General features: G+C 43.4%; 4 protein-coding genes across 4 annotated transcripts in view; all 4 read left to right on the top strand.

The window, feature by feature from the left end:
• The window catches only part of pcsk6 (proprotein convertase subtilisin/kexin type 6), a 28,457-nt gene extending 16,027 nt beyond the window's left edge, over positions 1–12,430 (top strand). Inside the window, exons 12-21 of the mRNA XM_062471333.1 lie at positions 2,109–2,297; positions 4,498–4,634; positions 4,794–4,967; positions 5,072–5,174; positions 5,288–5,484; positions 5,994–6,081; positions 6,189–6,292; positions 7,497–7,626; positions 9,939–10,051; positions 11,688–12,430. Coding sequence (XP_062327317.1) covers positions 2,109–2,297; positions 4,498–4,634; positions 4,794–4,967; positions 5,072–5,174; positions 5,288–5,484; positions 5,994–6,081; positions 6,189–6,292; positions 7,497–7,626; positions 9,939–10,051; positions 11,688–11,785 — 1,333 coding nt within the window. The 3' untranslated portion in view covers positions 11,786–12,430. The remainder of the gene's footprint in view (positions 1–2,108; positions 2,298–4,497; positions 4,635–4,793; positions 4,968–5,071; positions 5,175–5,287; positions 5,485–5,993; positions 6,082–6,188; positions 6,293–7,496; positions 7,627–9,938; positions 10,052–11,687) is intronic.
• Positions 12,431–15,549: 3,119 nt separating this feature from the next.
• snrpa1 (small nuclear ribonucleoprotein polypeptide A') lies at positions 15,550–18,467 on the top strand. Its single transcript, XM_062471608.1, has 9 exons — positions 15,550–15,747; positions 16,003–16,150; positions 16,247–16,325; positions 16,415–16,461; positions 16,576–16,678; positions 17,042–17,121; positions 17,469–17,544; positions 17,654–17,747; positions 17,863–18,467. Exons 1-9 carry the CDS (start codon positions 15,666–15,668, stop codon positions 18,108–18,110), a joined length of 957 nt encoding a protein of 318 aa, XP_062327592.1. The 5' UTR covers positions 15,550–15,665; the 3' UTR covers positions 18,111–18,467.
• A 762-nt stretch (positions 18,468–19,229) lies between these two features.
• selenos (selenoprotein S) lies at positions 19,230–21,763 on the top strand. Its single transcript, XM_062471659.1, has 6 exons — positions 19,230–19,441; positions 19,945–20,070; positions 20,196–20,302; positions 20,420–20,509; positions 20,600–20,672; positions 20,896–21,763. The coding sequence occupies exons 1-6, from the start codon at positions 19,366–19,368 to the stop codon at positions 20,973–20,975; spliced, it is 552 nt and encodes a 183-aa protein (XP_062327643.1). The 5' UTR covers positions 19,230–19,365; the 3' UTR covers positions 20,976–21,763.
• Positions 21,764–22,178: 415 nt separating this feature from the next.
• chsy1 (chondroitin sulfate synthase 1) overlaps positions 22,179–27,351 on the top strand; it is a 40,153-nt gene continuing 34,980 nt past the window's right edge. Inside the window, exons 1-2 of the mRNA XM_062471409.1 lie at positions 22,179–22,894; positions 24,639–25,134. Of these exons, the coding sequence (XP_062327393.1) occupies positions 22,605–22,894; positions 24,639–25,134 (786 nt within the window). The 5' untranslated portion in view covers positions 22,179–22,604. The remainder of the gene's footprint in view (positions 22,895–24,638; positions 25,135–27,351) is intronic.

Genomic DNA, 27,351 nt, shown 5'->3' with positions numbered 1-27,351 from the left:
AAAGATGGACCTTGTGGCAATGTGTGAAACTCCTCAGACAGCAATGTGAAGGAAATGGTGACAGAGTTTTTTGTGACCTTCTCCTGGATAGACAGTGGTTGTGAGTGACTGTTAGCTCTGTCGTTGAAAATGGTGACCAGCGAGAGCTGTTGACCAGTAAGTATTCTGAGATTCACAGTGTGATAACCTCTGCACTACATTTCTGTCACAGAAATCCATTCCCAGGTTCACATATTTAATAAGACCAGTTTGAAAACAGCATCTAAAATATTGCCTGTGTGTGTCTACCTTCTGTTTGACCTGGTTCATCACTCAGGGACTGATGCGTCGTGACTTCAAAAGTTAGGTGTTGGCTTCTGTGTCTTCTATTTATTGTGTCTCCTTGGTTCTCTGAACCGGTGGTCGTCTCTCAGCAGTGATCCAGGTCGTCTACCCCTCTGTCATCTCCAGCAAGCCACAGTAGACCCCTGCCTGGTCGCCTCTGGTTTGTGATTGAGCTATGGGGTTGCAATCTCTGACTCGGCGCCTCATCAACAACAACATACATGTGTTCGAGCTGAAAGCTAAAACCAACAAACTTTCAGGAAAGCACACAGACCGCAAAAGCACTCTCCTTCTGAAATTATGGGAATAGAGTTGAGTGCATTTTTGTGGTTCACCAAACTAGAATTCTCATGACACAAAGACCAGCTTTACAGCCCCTTCATTGTCCTTGCAGAAATAAGAAGCTAGAATACTGAGAAACAATCAAAATGCTAATGTGTCTGGCGCAGGGGTCTCTCTGCTGAGTGTGAGGGGCTGGGAGTCACACCCCAGTGGATGCTCCTGTGCTGTGAGCTCCCAGCTGGTTTTAGTATGGGAGCTCTTATTCAGTTAGACTGGAGGGGTTATGAGATTAAACTCATAAATAGTGCTCTTTATCTGCATGGTTATGATCTGGTGGCCCCAAGGATGAACTGCTGTTCATCTCAGTTCATATTCCGATCAATATCCCAGTGACATGGCAGCTTCTGCAGTGCTGTGCTGTACAGGGCTGCAGAGCAATAAGACAGCAAGTTGAACCTTGTCCAGGAGATACTACAATGTTCCAATCTTACCTTTAGTTTTTGTGAGATGAGTAGTTGAAATATGTGTAGCATAGTTGAGCCCAGCTAATCAATAAAAATAGAACAGTTTGTATACGTTTTTTGGAAAGAAAAATCCTAAAAAGTTGAAAGTCTTTGTATGCGAGTAAGTTGAAGTCTGAATCCTCAGTTGGGCAGGTGGTGAGTCTGTGTGAAGGACAGTCAGAGAGTCTGAATGAACATCTCAGCCACAGGCAAACTATGAGAGGGCTTTGCAACGTGAGGCTCTCTACTTAGCATTGATTGTCGGTTGGGATTTTCTAAGGACAATCTGTCCCTCGGTATTACAACACACACACACACACATACACTGAATAGGGGGGCCTCGCGGCCTAGATTTTGATTTTGATTTTCCTGGAGCGGGTATGAATCGATTGGCTATGCTGATCCACCCCCATCAAATAGAGGAGTGGAAAATATCCTGACTGTGAGTGGGGGGGAGGGTTTGAATTTTTGTGTGCATGTGACTGTCTTTGCAATGCTCTACCAGTGCTAGCATGTGAGGAAATGTGTAAGTGTGCATGTGGATGTATTTGACTGTTTGTGTGTGTGTGTGTTTGTGTGTGTGTGTGTGTGCACATGTGAATGTATATTTGCTTGTGTGTGTGTGAGAGAGAAAGATGACATGTGCGTGTGTGTGCTTTTCTGTCCATCTGCGTGGGTGTGTGTGCATACTGTTCGTATGCAAGGCCAGATGACGCATGATCTGGAGGAGGCTGAAGTTCTGTGCTCTCCACATCTGAGTCATTCCGTCCATCTGGGGGTTGTAAACACAGCAACAGCAACGACTTTACATTGGTCAATAAACAGAAGAGAAGCTTTAAATCTCAGAAATACACAGATTACTTTAATTGATTCTCAATGTTTGTCAGGGAAATCGCGCATGTCCATGAGCTTTGAACACTGGGACCAAATGAGGACAGCAGGGTGTAACAGCTGTAATGGCCAGTATTCCCTGACCCTGCCCGTCTCTGTGCTTTCCAGGTATATCCGCGCTGACCAGACTCTGAACAGCACCATCAGCACCTCGGGGTGTTCCGAGCAGGCTGAGCAGCACGTCAGCTATCTGGAGCATGTGGTGGTGCGAGTTCTGATCGCCCACCAGCGCAGGGGAGACCTGGAGATCAACCTGGTCTCTCCCTTGGGGACGCGCTCACAGCTCCTGGCCAAGAGGTGAGCGGATCACTGTGGTTCTCACTGTGCACACAGGCACGCACGCACACACACACACACACACACACACACACACACACACACACACACACACACACACACACACACACACACACACAGTGTACACAGCTCATAATAACTGGGCAAAAGGCAAGGGCAGTGTGTGGGGGAACTGAAGCATAACCAAATACTCCAACAGCCCTCAAGGGCCCCTCAGACTGAAGGCCCCTCTGATCTCTGTGCTCAGATCCCTGTCACACTGAGGTCTCCCCCTCATCACTCACTCCAGTCTGATTGTCTTGTTTACCCCCCGACCACCCCCACCCCTCTTATCCTCTCCTCTCCCATTCTGTCCCCCTCCCTTCTCCTCTCCTTTCCATCCTCCCCTCTGGGGCTCACAAACCTCTTAGTTGGTATTTTATCAGTGTTGTTTGGACCCCTGTTACGGCCACACATAGCGACTGCATGATTGTTATTCTCACATCCTCATGACTAAAACTAAAAAAAAAGTGTATTCTGTAGTTTAGATCTTTTTGTATTTTGGTTCCTTTTTTTGTCAGGGGAAATCTCAAAGCTGAACATCAAACGATGTCAGTGTGCGATTGTGAGACTGCTAGTCACCAGGGTCTTAATGATGTTAGGCAGCTTCAGTTAGCAATGTTCCTGCAGCCACCAGCTCTTTCGGTCCCGCTTGTTTTCATCTTTGTGTCTCGCTTGTTGGGATATTGTGTGGAAACCCTCTGGTTATTCCTTTGCACAATGTCATTTTCTTTCGAGGCACTTTTTAATTGACTCTCTCCGTCTTCAAGGTCTGACTTCAGATATGTGACACAAAGGGCTTTGTTCAGTTCCAACTGGCATACCGATAAGCTGTCCCTCAGCAATACAAAATAGCAGAGTTGTGAAACGTAAAGCCCAAAAATACGGTCTAAATTAATATGTTAATATAATAAACATTGTCTCTGCATTGACACACATACTCACCCACACACACACACTCACCCACACACACAAACACATTCACACACTCACCCACGCATTTACTCACTCCCACACACACATTACCCTATCAAGAGGGCATTTACTGATCTGGGACAGCCATTTTGTCTGTGGTTAGCTTGCTGAATTGATGAAGCATCCTCTTCATTAAGTGGGGAATGGGGGGGGGGGGGTACTGCCAGGAAAGACATTTAGTCTGGACATCGCTGGTCCATCTATCTGAACCATTTACACCCCCCCACAAACCCCCCCCCCACATACACATGCCTCGCATGCACAGCCACCAGTGAGATTTAGCTTTTCATTTTCTCCCAGTGGAGCGGAATGGTTCAATCCTCTTGTCCCATTAAGTACAAGCATGCCTAGTGCCTGTACATTGCTCTGTAATAAACAAAGCTAGTGTATCGCTGAGTCGTCTACACTGGCCAGAGCTCATTTGGAGCATGGGCGGGTTGCCAGGTTAGGTTGGATGTACACTACAGCATTTCTGTTGCTGAGTATCCCCTGGGGTTGGGGTGAGGGGGTCTATTGGTGTAATCAAATGAGAGCAGATCAAAGACAAATTTTCCCATTGCTGAGGAGAAGAGTTATAGAGCAGTGTATTACCCTGGAGCGGCATGTGGCAGGAACACAGATAAACCATGATCGGTTAGAACTCGCTTCTACTACATCTGTATAGCAGGTAGCTAATATAGAAAATCTTCTACAGACAGTGAGATGTGATCCTATGGATCCCTGTCAGAAGCGTTTGATCACATCCCCCCATATTTCCACAGCAGCCAGACGGATGTTTTCTCTCTGCACTGCTGTTGGTGTGTGTCTGAAGCAGAGATCACACAGTTGGAACCTGAAATCCTGAAACTAGACTGTACCATGCTACCAATCACACCAACCACCACCAGATACATACAATGTACAATGCAATACTCCCAATCAAACCATAATGTTACTTAAACGGAATGACACTTTCAACTACCATGTACGGTTAGTCTTCTATCAAGAAAACATTCACATCAGGAAACTAAGATATACAAGGTTGGCTGAGATCTGTACTGCCACGTAAAAGACATGTGGAAAACTAAATGAAAATGAGCTCTTTTGCTCTTCACCCTCAACTGAACTCATTTTCTTTATCTCCTACTATCTCTCTCTCTCTCTCTCTCTCTCTCTCTCTCTCTCTCTCTCTCTCTCTCTCTCTCAGGTTGTTTGATAACTCGTATGAAGGCTTCAGAAACTGGGAGTTCATGACAGTTCACTGCTGGGGAGAGAAGGCAGAAGGCCAGTGGACCCTGGAGATCACTGACTCACCCTCACAGCTACGCAACCCGGAGGTGCTGGGTAAGGGTCAGGAGCGCACCCACACAAACTCATCAACCATGTGGGGCACACACATAGTTAACTCTAAGGATCAAGATCAGTCATGCACATACAAACTCACTACCTTCATCAATGTTGAGAATCCAAATATAACTGATCAGTCCTTATTCCCTGGCACAGGCAAGCTGAAAGAGTGGACCTTGATTCTTTATGGCACCTCTGAGCACCCGTACCAGCCCCATGGTGCCCAACACTCCCGCTCCAGGATGCTGGAGATCCCCAACCCCAGCCTGGAGCCCAAGGGCCTGGAACGGCCCACAGAGCACCACGAAGAGGAGGAGGAGGAGTACAGTGGTAGGACAGACCTCTTCAGCACGGACATGATGATGACCCCCGATGATGATGACCCCCGATGATGATGACGAGGGCGGTGTGTGTGCGGTGCGTGTGCTTTTCAGGGACGTGCCACAGTGAATGTGGGGACCAGGGCTGTGACGGGCCTGACGCTGATCACTGCCTCAACTGTATCCACTACAGCCTGGGCAGCCTGAAGACCGGCAGGTAACGCAGGCGCACGGGATTGGTACAGGGACAGGCCACGCCCCCCCCCCCCCCCCACCCCGGTCCGGACAAAGATGTAACCTGGCAGTGTGTGTGTGTTCTCCTGTTCCCAGGACATGCGTGAGCCACTGTCCTCTGGGCTACCATGAGGACTCTGGGGCTCGCCGCTGCAGGCGCTGCCACAAGGGCTGTGAGAGGTGTGTGGGACGCTCGTCCACCGAGTGCCACTCCTGCAGGCGAGGGCTCTACTTCAACCCTCTCAACTCCTCGTGCTCGGAGACGTGCCCCCTCGGTTACTTCGCAGACGAGAGTAAGTGGATGGTCTTTTGGCCCCAGCGGAATACCGTTTCAATGCACACTTCCTCCATTTGTGGCGTGGCCAACACATCTGGTACCTTGGCAGGGATAGACTGACGTACTGGAATGGAAAAAACGCACACACGCACACTCAAATCACAGATGCACACTCAAAGCTTTTGAATTATAATCGTTCAGTGGAGACCCAAGATGCCCCCTGAGACACAGTCCTCCCTTACATCTGGGCCGTCTTATCTCTATCCCAGGCGTGTTGCCTATATTTAAGCAGTCTTGAGAGTGTATGATAAGACAAGATCACTGACAGGGCAGAGGGGCTTTCCACGTCATCAAACAGATGTTTGGATGCCATTTCAGCTCTATAAATCCTCCAGCCCCCTGGATTCTGTTGCTGTAACGATCCTCTTACAGTGTATGGGAATGAGCTGTTTCATGTTTGTGAAACATGGTTTGTGAGCTATAGATCTCCTCATGCCATACGTATTTCTGACTCCCTACCCACAGTTCAGAGACAGTGCCTGAAGTGTCATGAGAACTGCGTCAAGTGTCTGCGAGATTCAGACAGGTGTACTGCCTGCAATGAGGACTTCAGGTACAGTATTAGCCAGACGACAGGCTGCATCTGTGAGAAAAGATTTGATGTTTTAGTGGCAAACAGACAAACAGCGAACTGTACGTGAGAGTAGTCTCTCTCTGCAGCCTGGCAGGAATGACCTGTGTTCCGAAATGTTCCAACGGGACCTTCTTCCACCTGGAGGAGATGAAGTGTAGCCCCTGTCACACCTCCTGTTCCACCTGCACAGGTGAGTGTCTCCTAAACCTGTCCCTGTTCCAGCAACAGGTGTGTATCTCCAATCTCACATGGAGCCTGGAGCCCCCAGTTCTCTCACACTGTCCTTCAGTGTTTTGATTCTGTTTAACCTGGGGCGAGGTCTCTCTGCCAGCTTTGGGTGATCACTGAGGCACAGTGACATGGTCTAGTAACGCTAGGTCATGCTGACCACATGACTACCAGTCTGTCGATCATTCCCCTTTGACTTTGGTCAAGCTCACTGAATGACAACAAGTCAGGGATGCATTGCAATCATTTGGAACCAAGTGTAGAAGGAATAACAAGTACTGGCATTGTAGAATCTATTCTAACCCACGTGACATTAATGTAAAAGTAAAGGTCTGTTATACTTATAAAAATCTTATCTATGAAATATACTTATTTGTCTTGTTGAAAGGGATTGTGTTATTGATGTGTTGCCTGTGACGCATTACAGCTGAAATAGGCAAAAAAGACAGCTGAAAAGGATTGACACATGGGGACCTTTTCTTTGTTTGATCCAATGCAGAGTATATTTCTGCTTAGTTAGTCCACACAAAGTTGATGATGCTTGTAGTCATTTCTAATGCATTAGTGGTTGGCTAATTAAACAGTAATAATCAAGCTTTAATAATTAACGCCAGAAATTGGAAAACTCGCTTCTATATTACCTGTGTAGCTAACTAGACACACAAACAGTTCGGGTCATGACATCTCTGCTACTGTAGCTAGCGTTAGCGACGTCCAGTGAGACATTAGATGACCTGTAGAATGGCAGACTGACATTCATTAAAGCAGTCTAGTTATGACCAGTGTGGCCAGGTTTGTGATGTCACCTGCGGATGACATTTAACTGGCGAGGCACTGGCTTAGACTGAGCTGGTACTATTGACAGAAATCCACATGGAAGAGCAGGCAAAGGGATTACAGCAACACATGTCTGAATTATGTATCCAATCACCATAAAAGGATGGTTATTACTGCTTTAGGGCTCCATTCATTCCCTCAGAGAGAGGAGTGAAGATATGTAAATGGAGATGGAGAGGCTGGAGAGAGTTTATGATTAAGTGAAATCATATGACGTAGTATAGTATTGTATTGAGTTGTACTGTATTGTATTGCAGTATTATATGGTATGAGTCGTACAGTATTGTATCATGTTGAGTTGCCCAGTGTTGTATGGTATTGTGTCTCAGGTCCAGGGAAGGAGGAGTGTATTCAATGTGCCAAGGACTTCCTGCAGCAGGAGTGGAGGTGTGTGCAAACCTGTGCCCCAGGGTACTTCTCAGGAGACCCAGCAGGGTACACACAGCACATGTGTCGCAAGTGAGTTCCTCTTTAAGTACCTTTATTCATTTAGCAGGCACTTTTATAAAACCTCAGCGCCAGAACTATTGAAAAGTACACACATAATGTCTAAATGCATGCTTTCTATTACTTTGGTAATCTTTTTCCTTGTAAAGGATAAAATAACAATGGCTGGCTTTACCAGGTGTTGACTGCAGAGTTGCTGGCAGAGTTGTAAGTCCAATGTTTTGGTTCAGACTGCTAATATGATATTATAATATATATATACATTTTCTGGGACAGCCATGTATTGAAAGTCTTAAAGTGAGGCATAGCTTTGTTAGTATTCTGCACCATATGTTATGTGAAGCCTTTTATACACATTAGATCCTCCAATCCCAGATGAATGAGAAAGATAAGCACAAGTTAATTGGGTGAAATTAGATGGTGTCAATCTTTCTAATTCTTGTGGGATGGGCACGTGAAAGAGCTCCTCAGTGTTTCTCAATCGGAGGCTAACTATTCCTGCAGTGTCTTATTTCTCTGTGTGTCTATGTGGATGTGTCAATATGTGTGTTTCTAATCTGTCTGTTGACTGAGATAAGCAGCTGTGCTGGTGAAAACACCAAAGGACAGGCAATAGGTCATCTATTGGTCTCTCCTCTTTACGTCTCTGGCACTGATGTATCTTGTCTGTCTCTCAGTTTCTTTATACTCCCTGTCTTTCATAGTATCCTTTGCACCTTCTTCTCTTCCTCTCTTACCCTTTCTTTTTTTAACTTTCTTACCCTGTCTCTGCCTCCCACAGTCTTACTTTCTCTGTCTAATTTATTTTATTTCCTTCCTTTTCTCACCTTGTTCCGGGGCCCCGGGGTCAGGACCGTCAGACAACTGTGTCTCATTAGTCTGTGTGTGCTTAAGCATGCGTGTGTGTGTGTGTGTGTTGCAGTATAAAGTCAAGTGTTCCAAACCTTTGAAGAGCTGAGCCAGACTCCAGACCCCTAAGGAGCCATCTGAACCTCTCCTGGCCCATCACTGACATGTCACTGAGCTTTGCTCCTGATTCCTACCCCTCAGAGATGTTATCTTTTGCCCCAAGCCAGCCTACCAAACCTCTGGCCCTGCACACGTCTAGCCAACGCCAGCCTCTGTCTCAGCACACTGCTAGCACCATGAATCCAGAACAGGACTCTCCATCCTCCTCCCTCTCATCCTCTCTCTCTCTCTTTCTCTCTCTCTCGCTCACAGCAGTGACTTATTGCAGCAGTATCCCAGGTAGCCCTGTCTACCTGCTCCTTTCCTCTCCGACACTCCCCACACACCGTTTCTGTTTGTTCTCTCCTGCTTTTTTTATTTCCATAATTGCCTATAAATCAGAGCTGTAATGCAATCTAAGAGGAACAACAGGAGTGACTGGGTGTGTAAATCTCTCACCTGCGCCACCACCCACGATTGATGGCAGCATCAGCGTCCCTTTAGCTCACAGTAATGGCCGAGCACGGGGCCGCGGAGCAGGAAGAAAGCTGTTTTTGACGCGCGCTTTTTATAAATCAGCCCGGTGGTTTATGGAGGCCGTCAGCAGCAAATAGAAGCTCTTAAAGAAGGTCATGGACTGCGATCGCAGAGGCAATGGTTTCTTCTCCCTCGCTTCTGGTGGGGTCTGGAGGGAGCACAGAGGGAGTGAGGTGGGAGGAGTGCAGGGGAGGGAGGTGGGGAGGGGTGAGGAGCTGTGTGGTTGACTCAGGGCAACAGAGCCAGACGGCAATAAAATACCAGCAAAGGCCATGACCCAGGGGTGCCTGGGCAAGGAGAGGGTTTTAATAACGCTCACTAGACCAGAAAGACAACCTGCACATATGTCAGAACAGACCAGAGACAACAAAGTTTCATCATCGGTGTATGGCTTTAATGAAGCCATCGTGTGTTGCAGCTGGTAGCATTCTGAAAGCAGTTATTACTTTGAGTAATATATAAGCTTTTAGATGACCCCCCCCCTCACACCCGGCACCATGTTTACCCGGTCTCCATGTTTACGCTTGGTTGTTGTGTATTCAGAAGGACTCGCTGTCTCTTTGTACTGAGAGCTGTCATTGTATGGAAGGACATACAGGGACTTTATTCTCTCTCTCTGTTTGTCAGGACAGCCCCAGGCGTTTAAAAAAATATCACCACATGATGGCCCCTTGTTCGAACTGTTTTGGCCGTTTTTATTATTCTAGTCAACATGGGTACCCTTTGTTCTAACTTTTCGCTTTCCTCCCTGGCAGTAGAAGAGCATGATTGGATTGGGGAGATGAAAGCTCTTTTCTTTCCTTTTTGTCTTTCCTCCTCCGCGTCTCTGTGACGTCCAGGTGTGAGGAGAATTGCCTGAGCTGTGATGGGCCAGGAACAAGCTGTACCAAATGCAAAGACGGATACAATCTGGTCAGCAGGACTTGCATTGTCAATGCTACCTGCAACAATGGTGAGTTTCATCATCGAATGTCACACAAACAGCAAGAATAGTGGGCCTCGTCCTCAGCTACCAGAGGAAATTATAATTTTAGCGACTGTGAATACAGAACAGATTGTTGTACCTCTCACAGTGTTCTAGCTGACATTCTTGTCACACGTCATATTTCTCGCCTTGGGAGAACCAAGTACTGAGTGAAAGGTTCTAATTGGCATTAACAAGTTACTTTCTCTCACTGATGAACGGAAGCTACTTCACCCAACTCTGAGGCACCTTTCAGGACACCACCTGCTGAATCATTACAACTGTCGGGTCTCATTACAAATAGGCCCAGGACTGAACAGCAGGCTGCTTTGTACCTCTCAAGCTCTGGCCTTTGCAACCGGCTGCTAATATAGTACTTAAAGCCATAATATATTTGAAATAGGGATGTTTTTAAAGATAGTTCATTATTGTTCACGTGTTGAATTTCAGAGAAAATGGTGCAGGAAAAGATTTTAAACAATATCCCTCTTTAAAAATAATTGACGGTATTTACGTGTCAGATATTTACCAGTGATTCAGTAGTGTTTGATGTTTGAAGCTAGTTCTGTTACAAAGCAAGCACCCAGACAGAAATACTTTTTCGACACACCAGTGTGAGCATTGGCTGTCAGGATAGAGACCTCAGACGTATTATACGCTTCCATGTCAGACAGCTTTATGTCTAGACGGACTTGAGTTCTGCATTTAATAACACTACATCATTGCCTTGGCAGGACAACTAGATGTTAGCTACTGCAGAAACAGTCCTGGCTACATGTTTTAATATAGCTTTGTAGTCTCGGGCAAGAGAGACTGCTTCTAACCAGCCTGCTAAGCCACCGTCTGGTGGATGTACAGCTCTAAAGTTGGATATCTCACATGTGACTGTAGAGATACCTTGTTAAATTTTAAAGTGGCATCAGTTTCAATTCGACTTGGTTTTGTTTTGACAACTTGTATAGTTTCATACACTTCAAGATCAATAATACTCATACCATTGTGTCAAGACTTAAATGCAACCTTGCATGACTTTCATATTGCTTTTTTGTGTAACTTTAGGAAATGTCTTCTTTCGGGTTCTCTAATAACATATTTTTCAGTTTCCCAACTGAAAGCCTGGGGTGATACAATGTGCTCTGCTGGTTCTCCAGATTTCTGTCCAGTTGTGCGCTGGAGTAGAGGATGTGATTTGGATTTGAAAGAGGCAGGGGGGTGGAGGGGGGGCAGAGGGAGGGGTGCTGGGGAATTGGCAGAGTAGCAACAATGTTGCTGTGAGTAAACACTGGCCTGTATGGTCTGACTGCGCTACCATGTTGTTTTGTAAGGAGGGCCAGGGGTCTGAGGCCTGGTTAACTGGTCTCTCTCTCCATCTTTTTGTCAGACTGGCCCAGTTCCACTGGACAAGACATACCAATTTAGCAAACAGGTCAGGGAGAGAGAGTGAAGAGGAGGGGGAGGGTATCATCATAGGGGGATGAGATTAGTCAATTGGTTTAGAGAGTTAGGGCATGGTGTTGGTGTAGTGGATGGGGTTGAGATGGAAATAAGTATAGTGTTTGATGGGGATGGGAAACAATTTTAGTTCTACAAACCTGATTGTCTCTTCTGTTGTTGTCTCTGTCAGCAGACGAGTTATTCTGTGAGATGGTGAAGTCTAACCGACTGTGTGAGAAGAAGCTGTTCCGTCAGTTCTGCTGTAGAACTTGTCTGATGACTGGCTGAACTGGGTAGCGAAACCCTGGGGAACCCTGAAGAACCCTGAAGAACTCCTCCATCTCACTCAGTAGAGCCCTCCACCCACATCCCTCTACCCACCTACCTACATCCATCTACCCACCTCTCTACACCATCCTCCACAGAGTTAGAGGTTAAACACTAATCTGGGACTCTGACCCACTGTACATTTCAGAACTAACTAATATCTGTGCTTGATATATATTTTTTGGAAGTTGTCTGTTTTATAAACTACACACAGCATGTAGAACATGTACAAATGGTTAATTTTGTATTCAAGACCACACCATAAACCAGTAGGCTTCTTTTTACAGCAAAGTATGGAAGTGTCTTAACTACTGTTTTCATAAGAATGGGTCAGTCTACTTTTATTGGTTGAGTACATTGCTGGCCTTGAACAAAAACACCTTAGCAGAAAAATTGGATCAGCATTTTCACAAAACTAAACATTCTTTGTTATGTAAAAACTTTCTATAGGGCTTTTAGTTTTGTAAAATAAAAAAATATTTGTAAAACATTAAATATGCTGTGTCATTTAAAACGCTGTTGTACATTTCAGAATGTGTATTGGATGTTTAATGTTTATTTCATCTAAATTCAGGGGACTGAAATAAATATGTACATTGTGTATGATAGCTTGTCTGTGCTTTTTCAAACATGACTTTGTTTTATTAATTAGTTGCACCTTACATCTCACGTGTTAATGGAAAACTCTAGGTACGTTTCTAGAATTACAGTGCTCTAGTTGCTACCACAACTTCTGTTACTGTCTCCCAAGCTTGTGTAATCCTTAGCTTTATACATACCATCTCCTTTAAATGTTTGCTTTTACAAATTGTCCTTTTTAAACCCATGTCCTTGTCTATTCCTTGTGTTGTTTTCTGTGAGGCAAACTAAGATTTATTTTGAGAAATATCCCAAAGTTAGACCTACATGAAGGAATTGCTGTGATGTGTCTTGTTTTATTTATATTTCCTTCTGTTAGTGGAAGCTCTCTTGTTACTTTGTCAATTTTACCATTTCCCTGTCAATTATATCCTATTGACGATTTGTGCTGTACACATTCAATCATTTCCCTCTCCCTTAATCTGTCGGCACACATACACACACTCACACACACCATGAGGGAACAGCTGTCCTACAGTGAATGGTACTGTTTTAGCTAAGCCTCTTGACATTCTCCTAATTCTCACATCCTATCACAACATATCCTAGGGAGCTAGGTCAAGATACTTTAGTAACTGAGAGCAGAGTGTTGATGGTAGTTTCAAGTTGTTTTAATGATGATTGTAACTTCCAGGTCTCAACAATATAATATAACAACAACAAAAAAATCATTATCTTGGTACGAGTCAAATCATTACCAATGTGTGCCTCCCTTTGGTAAAGAGTGTAACTGCAACTCCATCATTGACCCTAAGTGGGTATATTCAAAATTATTTTAATATTTAAATTTCCCTTGTTATTTTGAAAAATCTAAATCAGAAAATGTCACATTACAGATACTTTTTCCAGCACAAACATTGACAATCATGTAGTTCCCTACCAAATTATCTTTCCTATAGACAAAGACTCCTTGAGAATTTCAAAGCAGTACACTCATAAGTCTGCAGAGGGGCCAGGGTAGGGTCGGACTGGGAGAGTCGGGAGATTTCCCGAATGTCCGGTCAAACGGGCGCGGCATAATGCAAAACAAAATCTATAATAATTATATAAATTATGTAATAATAATAATAACAATACACAGTCGTGGGCCGGTCTGCGTTTCAAAGTCCGTCCCAGTTCAGACCTGGACCAGGGCTTAAGCCCTTTAGGGAAGCTCCATAGCCCTCTTGAGCCACACTTGAAAGGCGGCTTTCATCTCTGTGAGAATAATTTCTGTCCCGCTTTAAGTTCTCAGAGTCTTTAGTCATTGTCATCCATGCAAGCTTACAAGTACACCCTAGGCTCCTTGAGTAAACCACATTTATCATCACTCAAACCATGACATTCATTCCTTCAGCCACTTTTTAGTCAGAAGTGTGTCAAGACTATTAGTATTGATCTTGTGAGAGTCCCCAATCCTCCACATCTTTTATGAGAAGAGAAATGGGTTTGTTACGTAGCTCCTTATATGTCTTCCACAGATTAATTGAGCAACCATGCAAATTGTCAAATGTTTTGTTGTTGCAAAGTGCTCTGATTAGGTTCAAGAAATCACCTGATAGTCTTGGCTGTTTTACATAGTTGATCTTATTTTTATTTGACTCTCTGTGCCTATCTGGATGGTGCTTACTGATATAAATAAATGCCTAAACCGTCAAACCGCAAAAACATCTTACTGTCTGACATATTCATAGAATCTATTATTCAGGTATCACAATCTAAGTAGCAAGATTTCTAAGCCATGACTCATGAAACTCTGCTATCAGTCTCAGGGATGTTTCCTCTTCTCTCTCCTCTGATCTGGGTTATTCCATTTCAGCCTCACTTTGTATGAATGAGGCTCAGGTCCCAAATCCCGGGGTGAACTCTCCAAGGCAGATAAGCAGTTGAAGGGTTATAGACCAGGGGTATTGGGAGACCTGTGCTGAATGTGAAAGTGCCTGAGTGCTGAGGAGTCAGCTTACAGGCCTTAGATCACTACAGACTGTGCTGTGAGTGTTAGAGAAGGTTATCTCCTTGGTATAGCTATCTCCTACCAGCAGCAGCAGAGTTTGGCTGATCACTCACTGAGGGGAAAATAACTCGAAACAAGGACAGGAAAACAATATCAATATCAAAAGACAGTGTTAACTTTGAACATTTAAAGCTACAGATATTGAGTCATTGAACTAAACTTGTTGTGACCATTTCTTTTCTCCAAAAAATTCTCCAACATTATTCTTTCACACACATTCAAGTTGAACAGCAACTTTGAAAGAGATAGGACCTTACTGGACTTTTTACAGTTTAATATTATATTTCTATATCTGAAATCCCTAGGATTCTCTCAAACTATTGTTCGGGCCTTTGTGTCCTGTCCAGTCTGGCCATCACCAATGAATCGTGATTCCATGTTTTCTGAGGCACAGAACAACAGCAGAGCAGAAAAACCCATTACTTCTGTAAAATAAGAACAGACACTGCTCCACAGAGCAGAAATGGCTTGACAAATCCCCTCTGACTTCAGCAGCAGGAAGGGGCTAAAGGCGATTTTGAAAGTCAAGAGACAGACCTGATAAATAATAATGTGAGGTTGAGTGAGGAAGAATGCTGCTCCCCCAACGTTCTCCCTGTAAGGAGCTTTACACACCCCAACAGGTAGAAATTGAACTCATTCAGTCTGTGAGTGCTGTAGCAACGGTTCAGTATTACAGGACATGCTCACGGTCCTGGAGGGAGATTAAACCTCATTCCAAAAGAATCTCAGGTCTTGAATATTTCAACAACCATTCTGTGTAAATGGTCCAGGACTGATACTGCACAAATCACTGCGCTTTAAGGCTCATATTCACTGTCCTCATGCAGCAAGCTGACAAACGTAACCACCAGGTATGTTTTGATCATCTCATGTTTCAGTTATACTAATTGCACTAAATGTTCAACCAAAGCTTTAATATATTCCATTATAGATATAGAATATAATATGATTTTATGAGATTATGTTATACACTCATCAGTGTGTAGACTAAGATTGAATTAGAAACAACCGGATGCAGCACTATCGTTATTGAGCTGTAGAGGGCACTCGCTGAAAAGGGGTTGAGTTATTATAACGACTGCGTTGTGGGAGTTGAACTTCTATTCACTTCCGTCCGGCTGCAGCGTGTAGGAAAGCTTTTGTGAACCCAGAATTTTATCAAGAAACCAGTTTATATTTGTTTTCTAAGCACATTTCACCGTCGATATGGTGAAATTGTCCGCAGAACTGATTGAGCAGGCTGCTCAGTACACGAACCCAGTGAGGGATAGAGAATTGGATCTAAGAGGTAGCTAATTTTCAACCCGCGCATTTTGTGCTAAGGATGTAGCCTAGTTGAATATGCTGAATAGCGAGCAAGCATTTTAGCTTGCTAGCCCTACTCATGTTGGGATTCTTGGCTATTTAGTTAGACTAGTTCAGACAAGTAGAGCTACAGACGGGCCGTTTACCTTACTGCGTCTAAAAACGCATTACTTATACAGCTAACAAAGTTAGGTTGATGTAAATCAAATATTAATGACATTTTGTACATTTCTGCTAGGTTATAAAATCCCTGTGCTAGAGAACCTAGGAGCAACACTTGACCAGTTCGACACCATTGACTTCTCCGACAACGAAGTCAGAAAGCTCGACGGCTTCCCTCTGCTGAAAAGGCTCAAGACGTTACTTATGAATAACAACAGGATATGGTAACCCCCCCCCCCCCACACACACACACACACACACACATATATTTTCCAACTTTGGTCGTCACTCCCTAATTTATGTTTTGCTTTGTCCTACAGCCGTATTGGTGAAAATATTGAACAGTCTTTGCCAAGTCTGAAGGAACTGATCCTCACAAGCAACAACATTCAGGAACTGGTAATGGCCGGAACACTGCAATTCAGGTTGCAAATATCAGTAAAGTATCACTATTTATAGGATGAATATTGTCATTTTTTTGTCAACAGGGAGACTTGGATCCCTTGGCCTCAGTCAAGACCTTGACCTTGCTCAGGTATGTGGTGATGATTAATATCATTGCAGTCATTTTCCATCAATAATTGAACAATGTTAATAATTATATATTAGTTTGCACCGAACTCAGCATCTTGTTTCCTGCATATTCCAGCCTGTTGAGAAATCCTGTAACCAACAAGAAACATTACAGGCTCTATGTCATCAATAAAATACCTCAGATCAGAGTTCTGGACTTTCAGAAGGTGAAACTCAAGGTAAGTACAAGAAACAAGCTCCTCAAACCAGAGATTTGGGGACTTGTGTTGAGTAGTGGAGTCTTGTGTTGAGTAGTGGTGTCTTGTGTTGAGGGCATAACACTTTAACTGGATAGTCCACATACAATGACCCATATGTCATGAGACATAAGGATGTAGTGTTAACAATCCATTTAACAGGTAAATGCAAAGTTACAATTGGGTAGGAATCCACCTATTATTGTCCAAAATTGCACATGAAAGTAACGGTAAAGACTGTATTGTTTTTCTTTCTCCCCAAATGTCAAGTCCTAGTCCTGGGTTGGCACTCCCCCAGACTGCTACATAAGATATTTCACTTTAACTGTGTGATTATTGCCATAGGAACGCCAGGAGGCGGAGAAAATGTTCAAGGGGAAAAAAGGTGCTCTGCTTGCAATGGATATTGCCAAGCGAACAAAAACGTAAGATGAAAGTCCCTGATGAACAGCAGTTCCTTAGAATCACTGGACACTGGATGGTGGGGATTCTGGAATCACTGGAACTCTAGAATCAGCACTTGCACCACCTGTCACTGTTTCTAAATATGGTGGCAGTTTAGAAGATTTGAAAGTAGTTGACTTGCTGATGTCAACAACCAAATCCACAACCCCACAAGAACAGTGTTTCTGAGGTGTGCTGTCACTGGGCATTTCCTGTTGTATCAGTATTTGACTCAAGAAAAGATACTACACCTGAGATGCTGCATTGGTTGAGAGGCTGGAGAGGCATTGATGTTGGCAGGGTTTCTAACTTTGTGTGTCTGGTTTAGGTTCACTCCAGGAGCCGCCATGCAGCCTGAGAAGAAGAGGACCGGACCAACACCTGCAGATGTGGAAGCTATCAAGGCACCTAATGACTTTTGTTTTGTATTTGACACAATGCACACAGTCTCACACAAGGTGTTTGGTTGTGGTTGAAGTGTAAAGGATTCTCCTAATTTTTGTTTGTCTGCAGAATGCCATAGCTAATGCCAGTTCACTGGCTGAAGTGGAGAGGTTGAAGGGGCTCCTCCAGGCTGGTCAGATTCCAGGGCGGGATCTCAGACAAGGTCAGTTATTATTTCGTCTCTGCGTCACCTAACATGGTCTATTAGTTGAGCCTGTGTTGGCTGTGTGTAGTTCTTTGTGTAACTTTCTTCTGCATTGTTTTCACCCTTGTCCTAGGTCCCCCTGGAGTGGTGGAGGTGGAAGAGGAGGAAGAAGAGGAAGAGGAGGAGGAGGGAGCAAATGGAGTGGTCCATATAGAACCAGAGATGCAGATGGAAGCTGCTGGAGGTGAAGAAATGGATGAAGGAGAGGAGGAAGAGGAAGAGGAGGAGGAGGTGGCGGCGGCAGAAGAAGAGGAAGAGGAGGAAGGAGAGGAAGAGGAAGATGACGATATGGAAGCGGACACACCTGTTAATGGATCGTGATTGTTTTATGTGAATCTTGTGATTGCAATTTTTCTGTCTGTACGTTTATATTTGTCTTGGAACATTTTTTTAAATAATTTCTACATTAAACTTTTATTTTAAAACTAAAATTTCTGTTTGACCAGTATGTTTAATGTAATGAAAGTAAAAATACTTCTTGGTCACAAAGGTTTCATATAGTTCTCATAAGTTTTGGGATTTGTGCAGTCACTATTGTAATTTGGCTGTTGCATGTGTTCTTGGCATTTCTGATATGTACATTAGAGGGACTCTGATATTCAGATTGTTTCCTTGTTGTCCTTAGTTTGACCCTTTTTGCTGTTATGCCACAAAGAACCAATAAATTAATAAAATACTGATATGTTTTAAAGCCTTCTTAACGGGGAAGGATTGATCAAAACATAACCTGTTAAAAATGTTAATTTAAAGTTTATTTAGCGCTTGTGTTTCATGCAATGGCGGCCCCCACTACATAAAAAACTGATTAGAGAAGGCTCATGCTATTGTATATTCTGCTACACGACTTTTTCATACTGCTTTTTTGTGGATTATTAAATTTACGTCGACAACTATGATTTCAGTGTTATAGCATCAGTTTCCGAAGAGGAAATAATGTAGAATTGGGGCGGTGCCTGTACGCAACTAGGGGCAAAATTGGCCCAGGGGCTTCTATAAATTGTCTCCTACCAGAGGAATCCTAATAATGTTCTCTCATGCACAGATCCAAGTCTTGGATCAGACTGTCTGTTTTAAATTCCCATCCAGATGGAAGGTGAGGAAGAAGATGAAGAGGACGAAGATATTGAAGAAGACACTTGTTAATGACAGGCTACTTCCAAACATTACAATTGTGATTTGTGTGTAGGCGTTGTCTTCCCAATTTTTTGGTTACTTTTTACATTAAAAAATGAGCTATTTCCATAATCTTTTCGAAGACATAATGCTGGTTTTCCAAGTAAGTCTTATAAGCCTCTCATTTGTATTACAACAATTCCTGGTGCTCCTCAAGACCCAGATCTGTGTTTTTTATGCAATGGCCCCCCCTACTGTGTAAACTGAGGCTGACGTCTTTTTTTTACGCAGAGGCTGACGTCGATGCTGAGTTCGAGAAAGCTCCACGTCATTCTTGATAATCTAGCAAATTGTTATGGTTGGACAAGGTATTTCGCTGTCAGTGCACGGAAGCATGACTTAGGTTAAAGTCGACAACTAGGTTTCCCGTTGTTTAACCTCAGCTTTAACAAGCTCCTCAGAGATGGAGGGGCCTGAAGAAATCCAGAAGACACCCCTTGAAAACCAAGATTTAGATTTTAATTTCTTACATCAAACAGGTTGGTAAACTACTACAGCACAGTAGCTATTGTAGTTAGCTTCTAGCCAGACTAGTACAGTTGCTGGTGATGTGGAATTAGCTAGTTGGCCACATAGTTTGGTAATGGTAGTTTTTCTTAAAGATGGGCAATAGTACTCTGCTGAGTGACTAAATGTCACAGGCATAAAGGACCAGAGATTACACTGTACAACTAGCTACATAGCTAGTTAGCATATTTTAGCAGCGTTGCTAGATAGCTATCTAGATGCACCACGATACAATCAAAGTGTATACCCGGATGCACCATTTTTCGGGAGTCAGTAGCTACCCAACCCTGCTAGGAAAACGGTAAACAATGAAGTGATACAGGCTAATGTGCTAGATAATGCTCATTGCAATGTACGTTTATAGGCCACAATGTAGTTAGCTCAGTATGACTCAGTATGGTAGTTAGCTAACTTAATGTGTCATTTCTTGACATGTTCTATTTATTGCACCCCATCCGTCACGTCTTGTTCACAGTCGGAGTTTTCGTGGCAGAATATGGATGGTATTTGCTGTTGATGACTGTTTGTCTGTACATGCTGATACAACATCTGGTCAACAAAAGGGACAGTCAAAGTAGCTCGGCTTCTGAACCAGTACAAGGTGAGTGCCTGGCTCAGTAACTTTACATACACTGACTAGTCCCACTGTAAACATACTGTGTACTTGTTACATATCCAAAACCAAAACACCTAAAACTGATTATAATAACGTTCTCTCATGCACAGATCCAATTTCCGTGGCTGCAAGACTAGAGGCTCTAGCAGCCTCTCGACAGAAGATGCAGGATGAGCTGGATGCTAAGGCTGCACTGTTCAGAGAGAAACAACAACAGGTGAGACACGTAGTGTTTGTGTAACACAGGTTATAGCCCCAGGCATAGAGAATCAAATGCACATTGTTCTTTTCAAACAAGAGGTAAAGATCTCTTGTGATTTCACTTTTGTTACAGCTTGAGGAGGAGAAGCGAAGACAGAAGATTGAGATGTGGGAGAATATGAAACAGGGCAAAAGTACCAAAGGAAACTCAAAGATTGCACAGGTAAGATGTAGCCTGTGTAATGATCGGTACTGTCTGAATGAATTATCTGATGCTTGGAGTAATCTAATGAAGCCCTCTGTCATACTGCAGAGCACAGAAGAGGCAAGCACATCCACATCCACACTAAAACCTAAGACTGAAAAGAAGGCTCTCCGGAAAAGTGGTATGTTGGCACCTGAAATGAGGACAGTTATTCAACATTATCTTTAAACATAAAGAAAATGGGTTTCAGTTTTTCAGGTATTCAAATGTTTACAAACAATACTCAAAGAGGATAATCTCACATGCATATTTTTTGTTTCATACATGCCAATCGGCACACAGTTTTCTTGGATTCACATGTCTAACTCAAGGTGATCTAGTGTGTTTTTTTCTGTGTATTTCAGGTTATAATCCCCTAAGTGGAGGAGGAGGAGGTTCATGTGCCTGGAGACCAGGAAGAAGAGGGCCGTCATCTGGGGGATGAGGTTAAAGATATCAGAGCTTCATGGTCACTCTGACCTGCCTGTGAACTCTGACCACCTGACATTTGACCCCTGGGGAACAAGCTACACACTGAACTGCTGAAAGAAGCTGCAAGCTCTCACAAAGCCTTTTTGGCTACACATTTCTTTTTTACCATCCATATACCATCTATATTCTTCTGTTTTCTTTTCTTCAGTTGTTGAAATATTATAGTAAACTCAGCTCATAGTGATATTTTGAACACCCAAAACGATTACTTAAATACAATATAAATCTCTTCTGAGTATTTGCACAGTGTGTAAAGTATTTATACGGTGTGTAATACTGTCTTTATCTAATTGTTATTTTGCTTGTTTAACCAACTCAGTGAAGGACAACAAATGTTGGTCTTGTGAGAATTGCAGCTTCTAATGAAGCCTTTCCTTTCAATGGCATCTTTGCCAGTGGGCTTGGCTGATGTATTTTACAGAAAGTGTGTTCCTATGTCTCTAAGCATTTTTTTTTATTATTTCTTACTCTTTTCAAATAATTTTAGTGTGCCACCGTGAAGAGAGCTTAGATAGCAGCCGAACTGTTAGTGCTGTGCTCTCCACTTTGTACTGAATACCTTTTATTAAATGAAAGGAAATGTAACAAAAATGAAAAGCGAATCGCAGAATGCTTATTACGAAACTTGTAGTTACTAATATAATCAAAGAGCGAACGTCCTTTGAAGTGGATAAGAAGACACGATATTTTACAAAAATGTTAGACACCTGTTTATTTTAATAAAAGTATGGTCGTTACCAAGCCTTTCGTTCGTGTTTCTTTGCAATGTACTCCCACAATAATACGTTTGTCCTCTAGATGGCGGCAATATACACCATTTAAACCCACAATCCTTAAAGTCCTGAAGACAATACACATCACGGAAAGGCAACTTTACAGTTTTTATTTGGTTAAATCAAGAACGTTTTCGTAACTTTCCAGCAAGCAAGATGCATGCGATTCATTTGTAATATGTATTACAACCTAGACTGTTTCAGTTGCCAACATATCGGCTTTTATATAAACCTTGCACATTATTTAATTGTATTCATCGTGCACATTCCTTTTATTAACGCTTTAGGGAACTAGCTGCTGGTGAACAAGCTTATGTGCGTCAAATGAGAACGTTGTACGTAGTCACACCACAGCCAGTCAGAGCTCTACGGCGTAACACTAGTCCAATCCCGTAGTAAAGCGTCTTCCGTGCAAATCGCGTTCGACATTCTCACAATGGCGAGATAGTGGAAAGAATGGGAACGCTTCTCAGAGCGAGGAAGAAACCATAAATTTTGTTGAAGGTCGCAGTTTTTCCATTGATTGATAGCAAAGGAATGCTTCATGATTAGAGGGGTTACATGAAGAGAGGAGTGTTCAGGTGGCGGCTTTATGGAGACTGTTCTGTTGCTACGTAGGCAGCAGACAGTCTGTATCGGGACCACTGATTAAGACCAACGCAACGGGCAGCAAGCGGCTTTCCTATCATGAGAGAGTGTGAGCCCAGGTTTCTTGAAGGAGGCACAGCTTAACCTACAAGGTTCCAAGAGACGCTGTGTGGGCTTCGGCGAGAATAAGCGGCGAATCAGAGTTGGTCAAGTTTTGGGGAATGGCAGGTCGAAGCCGAAGAGCATGGTTTAGTGTTCTTTTGGGACTGGTTGTCGGGTTCACACTGGCTTCCAGACTCATTCTGCCCAAGGCATCAGAGTTAAAGAAAGCTGGTCAGAAACGCAAGGCAAATCCCGCTGGTTGCGGGATAAACGGGGGTGTAATATGGCCCCCGCAAGATAACGGTTTTTCGGCGACCGAGAAGCCAGTCCCCAGGTCCAACAATTTCCTCTTCGTTGGCGTCATGACCGCCCAGAAGTACCTGAACAACCGAGCGGTGGCGGCTCATAGGTATGTGAGCGCTGCGATGGAATGCTGCCTTTTATAATACCACTTAGCCAAGTTTTTTTTAGCAATGCATTTTTTCAACTTAATACCAGTGACAGTTTTAGGGTTAGAATTTAGGGTTTGAATCCCCTTCCATACCAACTGACATTCAATTGTATATATTCGAATACGGTTTATTTAGCCCATCGGTTCCAATGTGCTATAGGTTATTCTGCGAAATATCAGGTTTGCTAGCTAATGTCATCATTTTGGGTACATAGGCTATACGAAACTAGGAAACAAATGTTATTACAATATCTACCTTTTGAAATGAAAGATGATCAGATCCCCAACCATAGCCCTTTGCACCAACACTGCCATGCCAATCCCTTGTAGGACAGAAAGCCTTACATCACTTTGACTATTAGCTTAACAGTTCTCGAGTCTATAGCGTTGCCAGTTGATGCCTATAAAGCTTGTTCGTTCCAGGGGTGTTGGGCCATGCTGGGATGATTGGTCAAATGTGCATGCTGATGTGTCCACTTCATCTACAGTAGAGTTGTGTTGTTCTTTTGTATTTGATTTCTACCAGCTGTGACTCTGTTAGGATAGCTTAAAACCCCTGGCACACAGACATTAACACCATACGTTTGAAATTCCTTTAATCTAGGATTGACCTTAAACATGTAATGTATGTGAAGTTCAGAGTGATGAAATTAGGTTTTGGACAGTGAAGACCTAACAGTGTAAGCCTACCTGTTCATATTTTGTGTTGTGGAAAATTACATATTACTTTTGGGTGTGAGGAAAACGTGTTTGTATCTAAAAAGGCATTCAGTGATATTGTTTTAAATAAAATTAGGCTACTTAGGCTAGTTGTATTTTACACAGGAAAGTACATTTCTTCTCCACTGGCAACTTTTCAAGAGACTTGATTAACCTGACAATCCCTAATAGTAAAGGATGTTATGCTCTGTTGTAACACAATTTGTACCTCATGATGAATACTGTACTATACCGTATAATATTAGCCAAACAACCAAAACGATTTCCCTAGGTTTAAAGGAAAGGGGTCAACTGAACAGTGTATTAATATTAACCAAATATGCTGGAATTGCAGTTATTTGACTATGGGTTAAATTAGACCAAGAAAATACATTAAATTAAATATATATTGAATGACATCACAAATGAATTAGATCAATTACAAGGCAAACATGTTACAAAGTGAATGCTTTAAATCTGATCTACTCTACCACGATTATTGTAATTCAGAGAGAGAGAGAAGGAGTAGGAAGCCCTCAGGAGATCAAGAATCTAAAGAACAATGCTTCACAATTCCCTTTATACCCAACTATTATATGTAGAACAACCAATCAGACCACCTCTTGACCCTTCCTTATCAACATATGACTAGAAATGCAACAGTAAGTCACACAATGAGGTGTGAGACCCATGAAGCAGAGACTCAACTCCAGTTTTTTGCATATGAGAGGTGGGGGCAGGGTGATACCCAGCCTAAAACGATAGGCCTACTAATAATACAAGTGGACTTCCACAAAAATATCTGAGAAATTAGATCTTTCAGTGGGTTCCAAGCAGTCCAAGGAAAGCTTTCCTCTTATCTATAAGCATGTTTATAAGATGTTTCTTCTTTATAGCACAGAGCCTCTTTATTTTACAGCACAGTCTTGTGAAGTGATTGTGGATCGTGTCGGCCTCACCTTTGTCCGTCTTTGTGTGTCTCTTCTTGGGTTCCTCTGGTTAGGACGTGGGCCCAGACCATTCCAGGCCGTGTGGAGTTCTTTTCCAGCGAAGGGTCCGATACCTCCATCCCCATCCCCATCGTAGCCCTGCGAAATGTGGACGACTCCTACCCGCCCCAAAAGAAGTCCTTCATGATGCTCAAGTACATGCACGACCACTATCTGGACCAGTACGAGTGGTTCATGAGGGCTGACGATGACGTCTACATAAAGAGCGAGAGGCTGGAGAGCTTCCTCCGCAGTCTCAACAGCAGCGAGGCCATCTTCCTGGGCCAGACAGGAATGGGGGCCAGGGACGAGCTTGGCAAGCTGGCCCTGGAGCCTGGGGAGAACTTCTGTATGGGGGGCCCGGGGGTGATCATGAGCAGAGAGGTCCTCCGGAGGATGGTGCCCCACATCAGACAGTGTCTGCAGGAGATGTACACCACCCACGAGGACGTGGAGGTGGGTCGCTGTGTCCGGAGGTTCGCTGGGGTGCAGTGCGTCTGGTCCTATGAGGTGAGCTGAAGGTCATGGGGCTCTCTATCTCACTCCTTTTTCTGTTGCTGGTGTTTTCCTGTCATGTCGTTTAGGGTGAATTACCCCAGAACTTACTGACATGCTGTTGATAGTTTTCTACATTCTTAAGGTCTGCTTCAAGGTCTTTGAATCTTAGTATTCAGCATCTGTTCACACCTGAACTGCGAGAAAGATTCCCTGTTCCAGACTTTTGCTTTCAAACTCACGTTGTTCTAAATTCCGCCTCTTTAATGGCATTTTAGAACCGTCATTTGGGGTATTTCAGATTATAGGTTGCCATTTGGCAGAAAGGTATTGTGGGGGAAAAACCCTTTGTTATCCTGTTCCTCCCAGAATAGCTCTGACACTTGTCCTCACAAGTGGATAGAGATTAGAGAAAAATAGCAAAGCAAGACTTGGTATGGAGTGTGTGAGATTGTACCTTTACCGTAATTGGCTACTATTATCCTTCCTGTGTAGTGAAGGATCACTCGGGACTGGACTGCCTTTCTTGCTAACACACACTTTGCTCAATTGCAGTAATACTACTATGTGATGTGTTCTCACCAAGATTAAGTTACTTCAACACTTGAAAAAAATAATTAATGACTACTTATCCTTTTTCATAAAGTTACTTTGAAGGTTGAATTTTTGCAGCGGAGACATGCAGCTCTAGACATAAAGTTTCCATCCAAATAATTGACCAAAAATATGAGGTTTGTACAAATGGGGAAAACGAGCATCTGTTCACTTCAAAGCCACAAATGCATGTGCTTTGGCAGGTGGAATGAGCCAGGACTGACATGGCTGCGCTCTCAGACAGGATTCAATCACTGCCACCTTTATGACAGAGCCCTCAGGCTGTCTCTGTATTGCTAACACTTGGGTTTAATTAATGGATTGATAAGCATGGACATCGGTCATTAGTGAGAGAGATGGGATGGCTAAAAGTGAGCCTTATTTCTATTTCAGTCTAGATCCAGCTGTAAAACTGAATATACGTACACACACACACACCCACATAGACACACACATTGCACACTGGCTCTTTGTACTTCAATTAATGAAATAAATTATAAATGTCAGTGACTCATCAAAGATCAAGCTCTTGTGTTTATTTCAGGCAACATTTAATTCAGGCCTCTCTTTAGAGACCAGTCTGGGAACAGCTGTTCCATTAGCTTATGGATCATATGGCTGACATGAGTAGGGTTGCTTTTAGCAGGAGAACTGCGGCTGTGAATGTAGGGATGAGAAGCTGGTGGGAGATGAGATGTGAGAGGAGGAGGTAGGGATGGGATGGTGGTAGGAGAAAGACACCTGACCTATGTGGATGATGAAAGGTTCCTTATCATCTGGCTGGGCTGTTGTGATGACTGGCCTGAAGAAAGGGAGACAATGCCAGCATAATGACTGGAAGGTACCAGAAGCAGAAGAAGGTGGCGATATCAGGGCTTGTTAATGATACATTACATGAGACATTCACAATCTCTGGACTACCATCTTAAACAGGCGTTCTGTTGGCTTCCGTAGCCACCGTTTCCTAAATCTGATTGTGGTTGGATGAGACGGTTTTTGCTATGGCAGCTGCATATAGTCTGGTGTGTCCATTCACAACAAGTGAGTGTTGGGTAAGAGATAGTGTGGGAGAGAGATGGGGAGAGGGAGAGCGCCATTATCCCAACATTCCTATATCGAATCCTTCAGCAACACTTCAAATAGAGCAGCAGTCTCTATCAGCCTGGCTCTGTCGACCTTAGTTAATAGATAGACAGAATCGGGAGGTTTCTGCTGGATCTCATTTTCTGGTACAACATCCTCTCCTTCCACACTTCCTCTGTACCATCATTACCCGGCTAGAAGTCATTAGACCGTCTTAATGACCGCAAATTGTTCCTTGTCATCATGACCCCTCATCATCAGATTCTGATGGAGGGTTCTAGAGCCACGTATTATCTTGTTCTATCGATAGAGGTTCCAGTTTAGTATAATCTCTATAGATTGCAGCTAAGTATGATCTCATCTTTACAGATTCTAGTGGTTTTTAGCTGGAGTTTCCTCTCTCATGTTCCAGATCACTTTACTGAATGGTGATACTATCAGTCATCTGTAGAGGTTGATGTGTGAATTCCCCTGTTCATGTGACCACATCAGATCTGATGACCTGTCACCTTACACTCTGCTGTGACAGATGATGTCACGCCTGGCATTGTTTGT

The sequence above is a fragment of the Osmerus eperlanus genome, chromosome 10, assembly GCF_963692335.1.
Source record: "Osmerus eperlanus chromosome 10, fOsmEpe2.1, whole genome shotgun sequence".
Lineage (NCBI taxonomy): Eukaryota > Metazoa > Chordata > Actinopteri > Osmeriformes > Osmeridae > Osmerus > Osmerus eperlanus.
The sequence above is the reverse complement of the archived record's forward strand: the minus strand, read 5'-3'. Positions and strand labels throughout refer to the sequence as shown.

Coding starts and splice junctions, on each gene's coding strand:
- selenos (XM_062471659.1), top strand. CDS start 19,366: ATGGAGGGGCCTGAAGAAATCCAGAAGACACCCCTTGAAAACCAAGAT. Junction 20,303..20,419: donor TCAGAGAGAAACAACAACAG/GTGAGACACGTA, acceptor CTTTTGTTACAG/CTTGAGGAGGAGAAGCGAAG. Junction 20,510..20,599: donor GAAACTCAAAGATTGCACAG/GTAAGATGTAGC, acceptor GTCATACTGCAG/AGCACAGAAGAGGCAAGCAC.
- snrpa1 (XM_062471608.1), top strand. CDS start 15,666: ATGGTGAAATTGTCCGCAGAACTGATTGAGCAGGCTGCTCAGTACACG. Junction 17,122..17,468: donor ATTGCCAAGCGAACAAAAAC/GTAAGATGAAAG, acceptor TGTCTGGTTTAG/GTTCACTCCAGGAGCCGCCA. Junction 17,748..17,862: donor AGGGCGGGATCTCAGACAAG/GTCAGTTATTAT, acceptor CCCTTGTCCTAG/GTCCCCCTGGAGTGGTGGAG.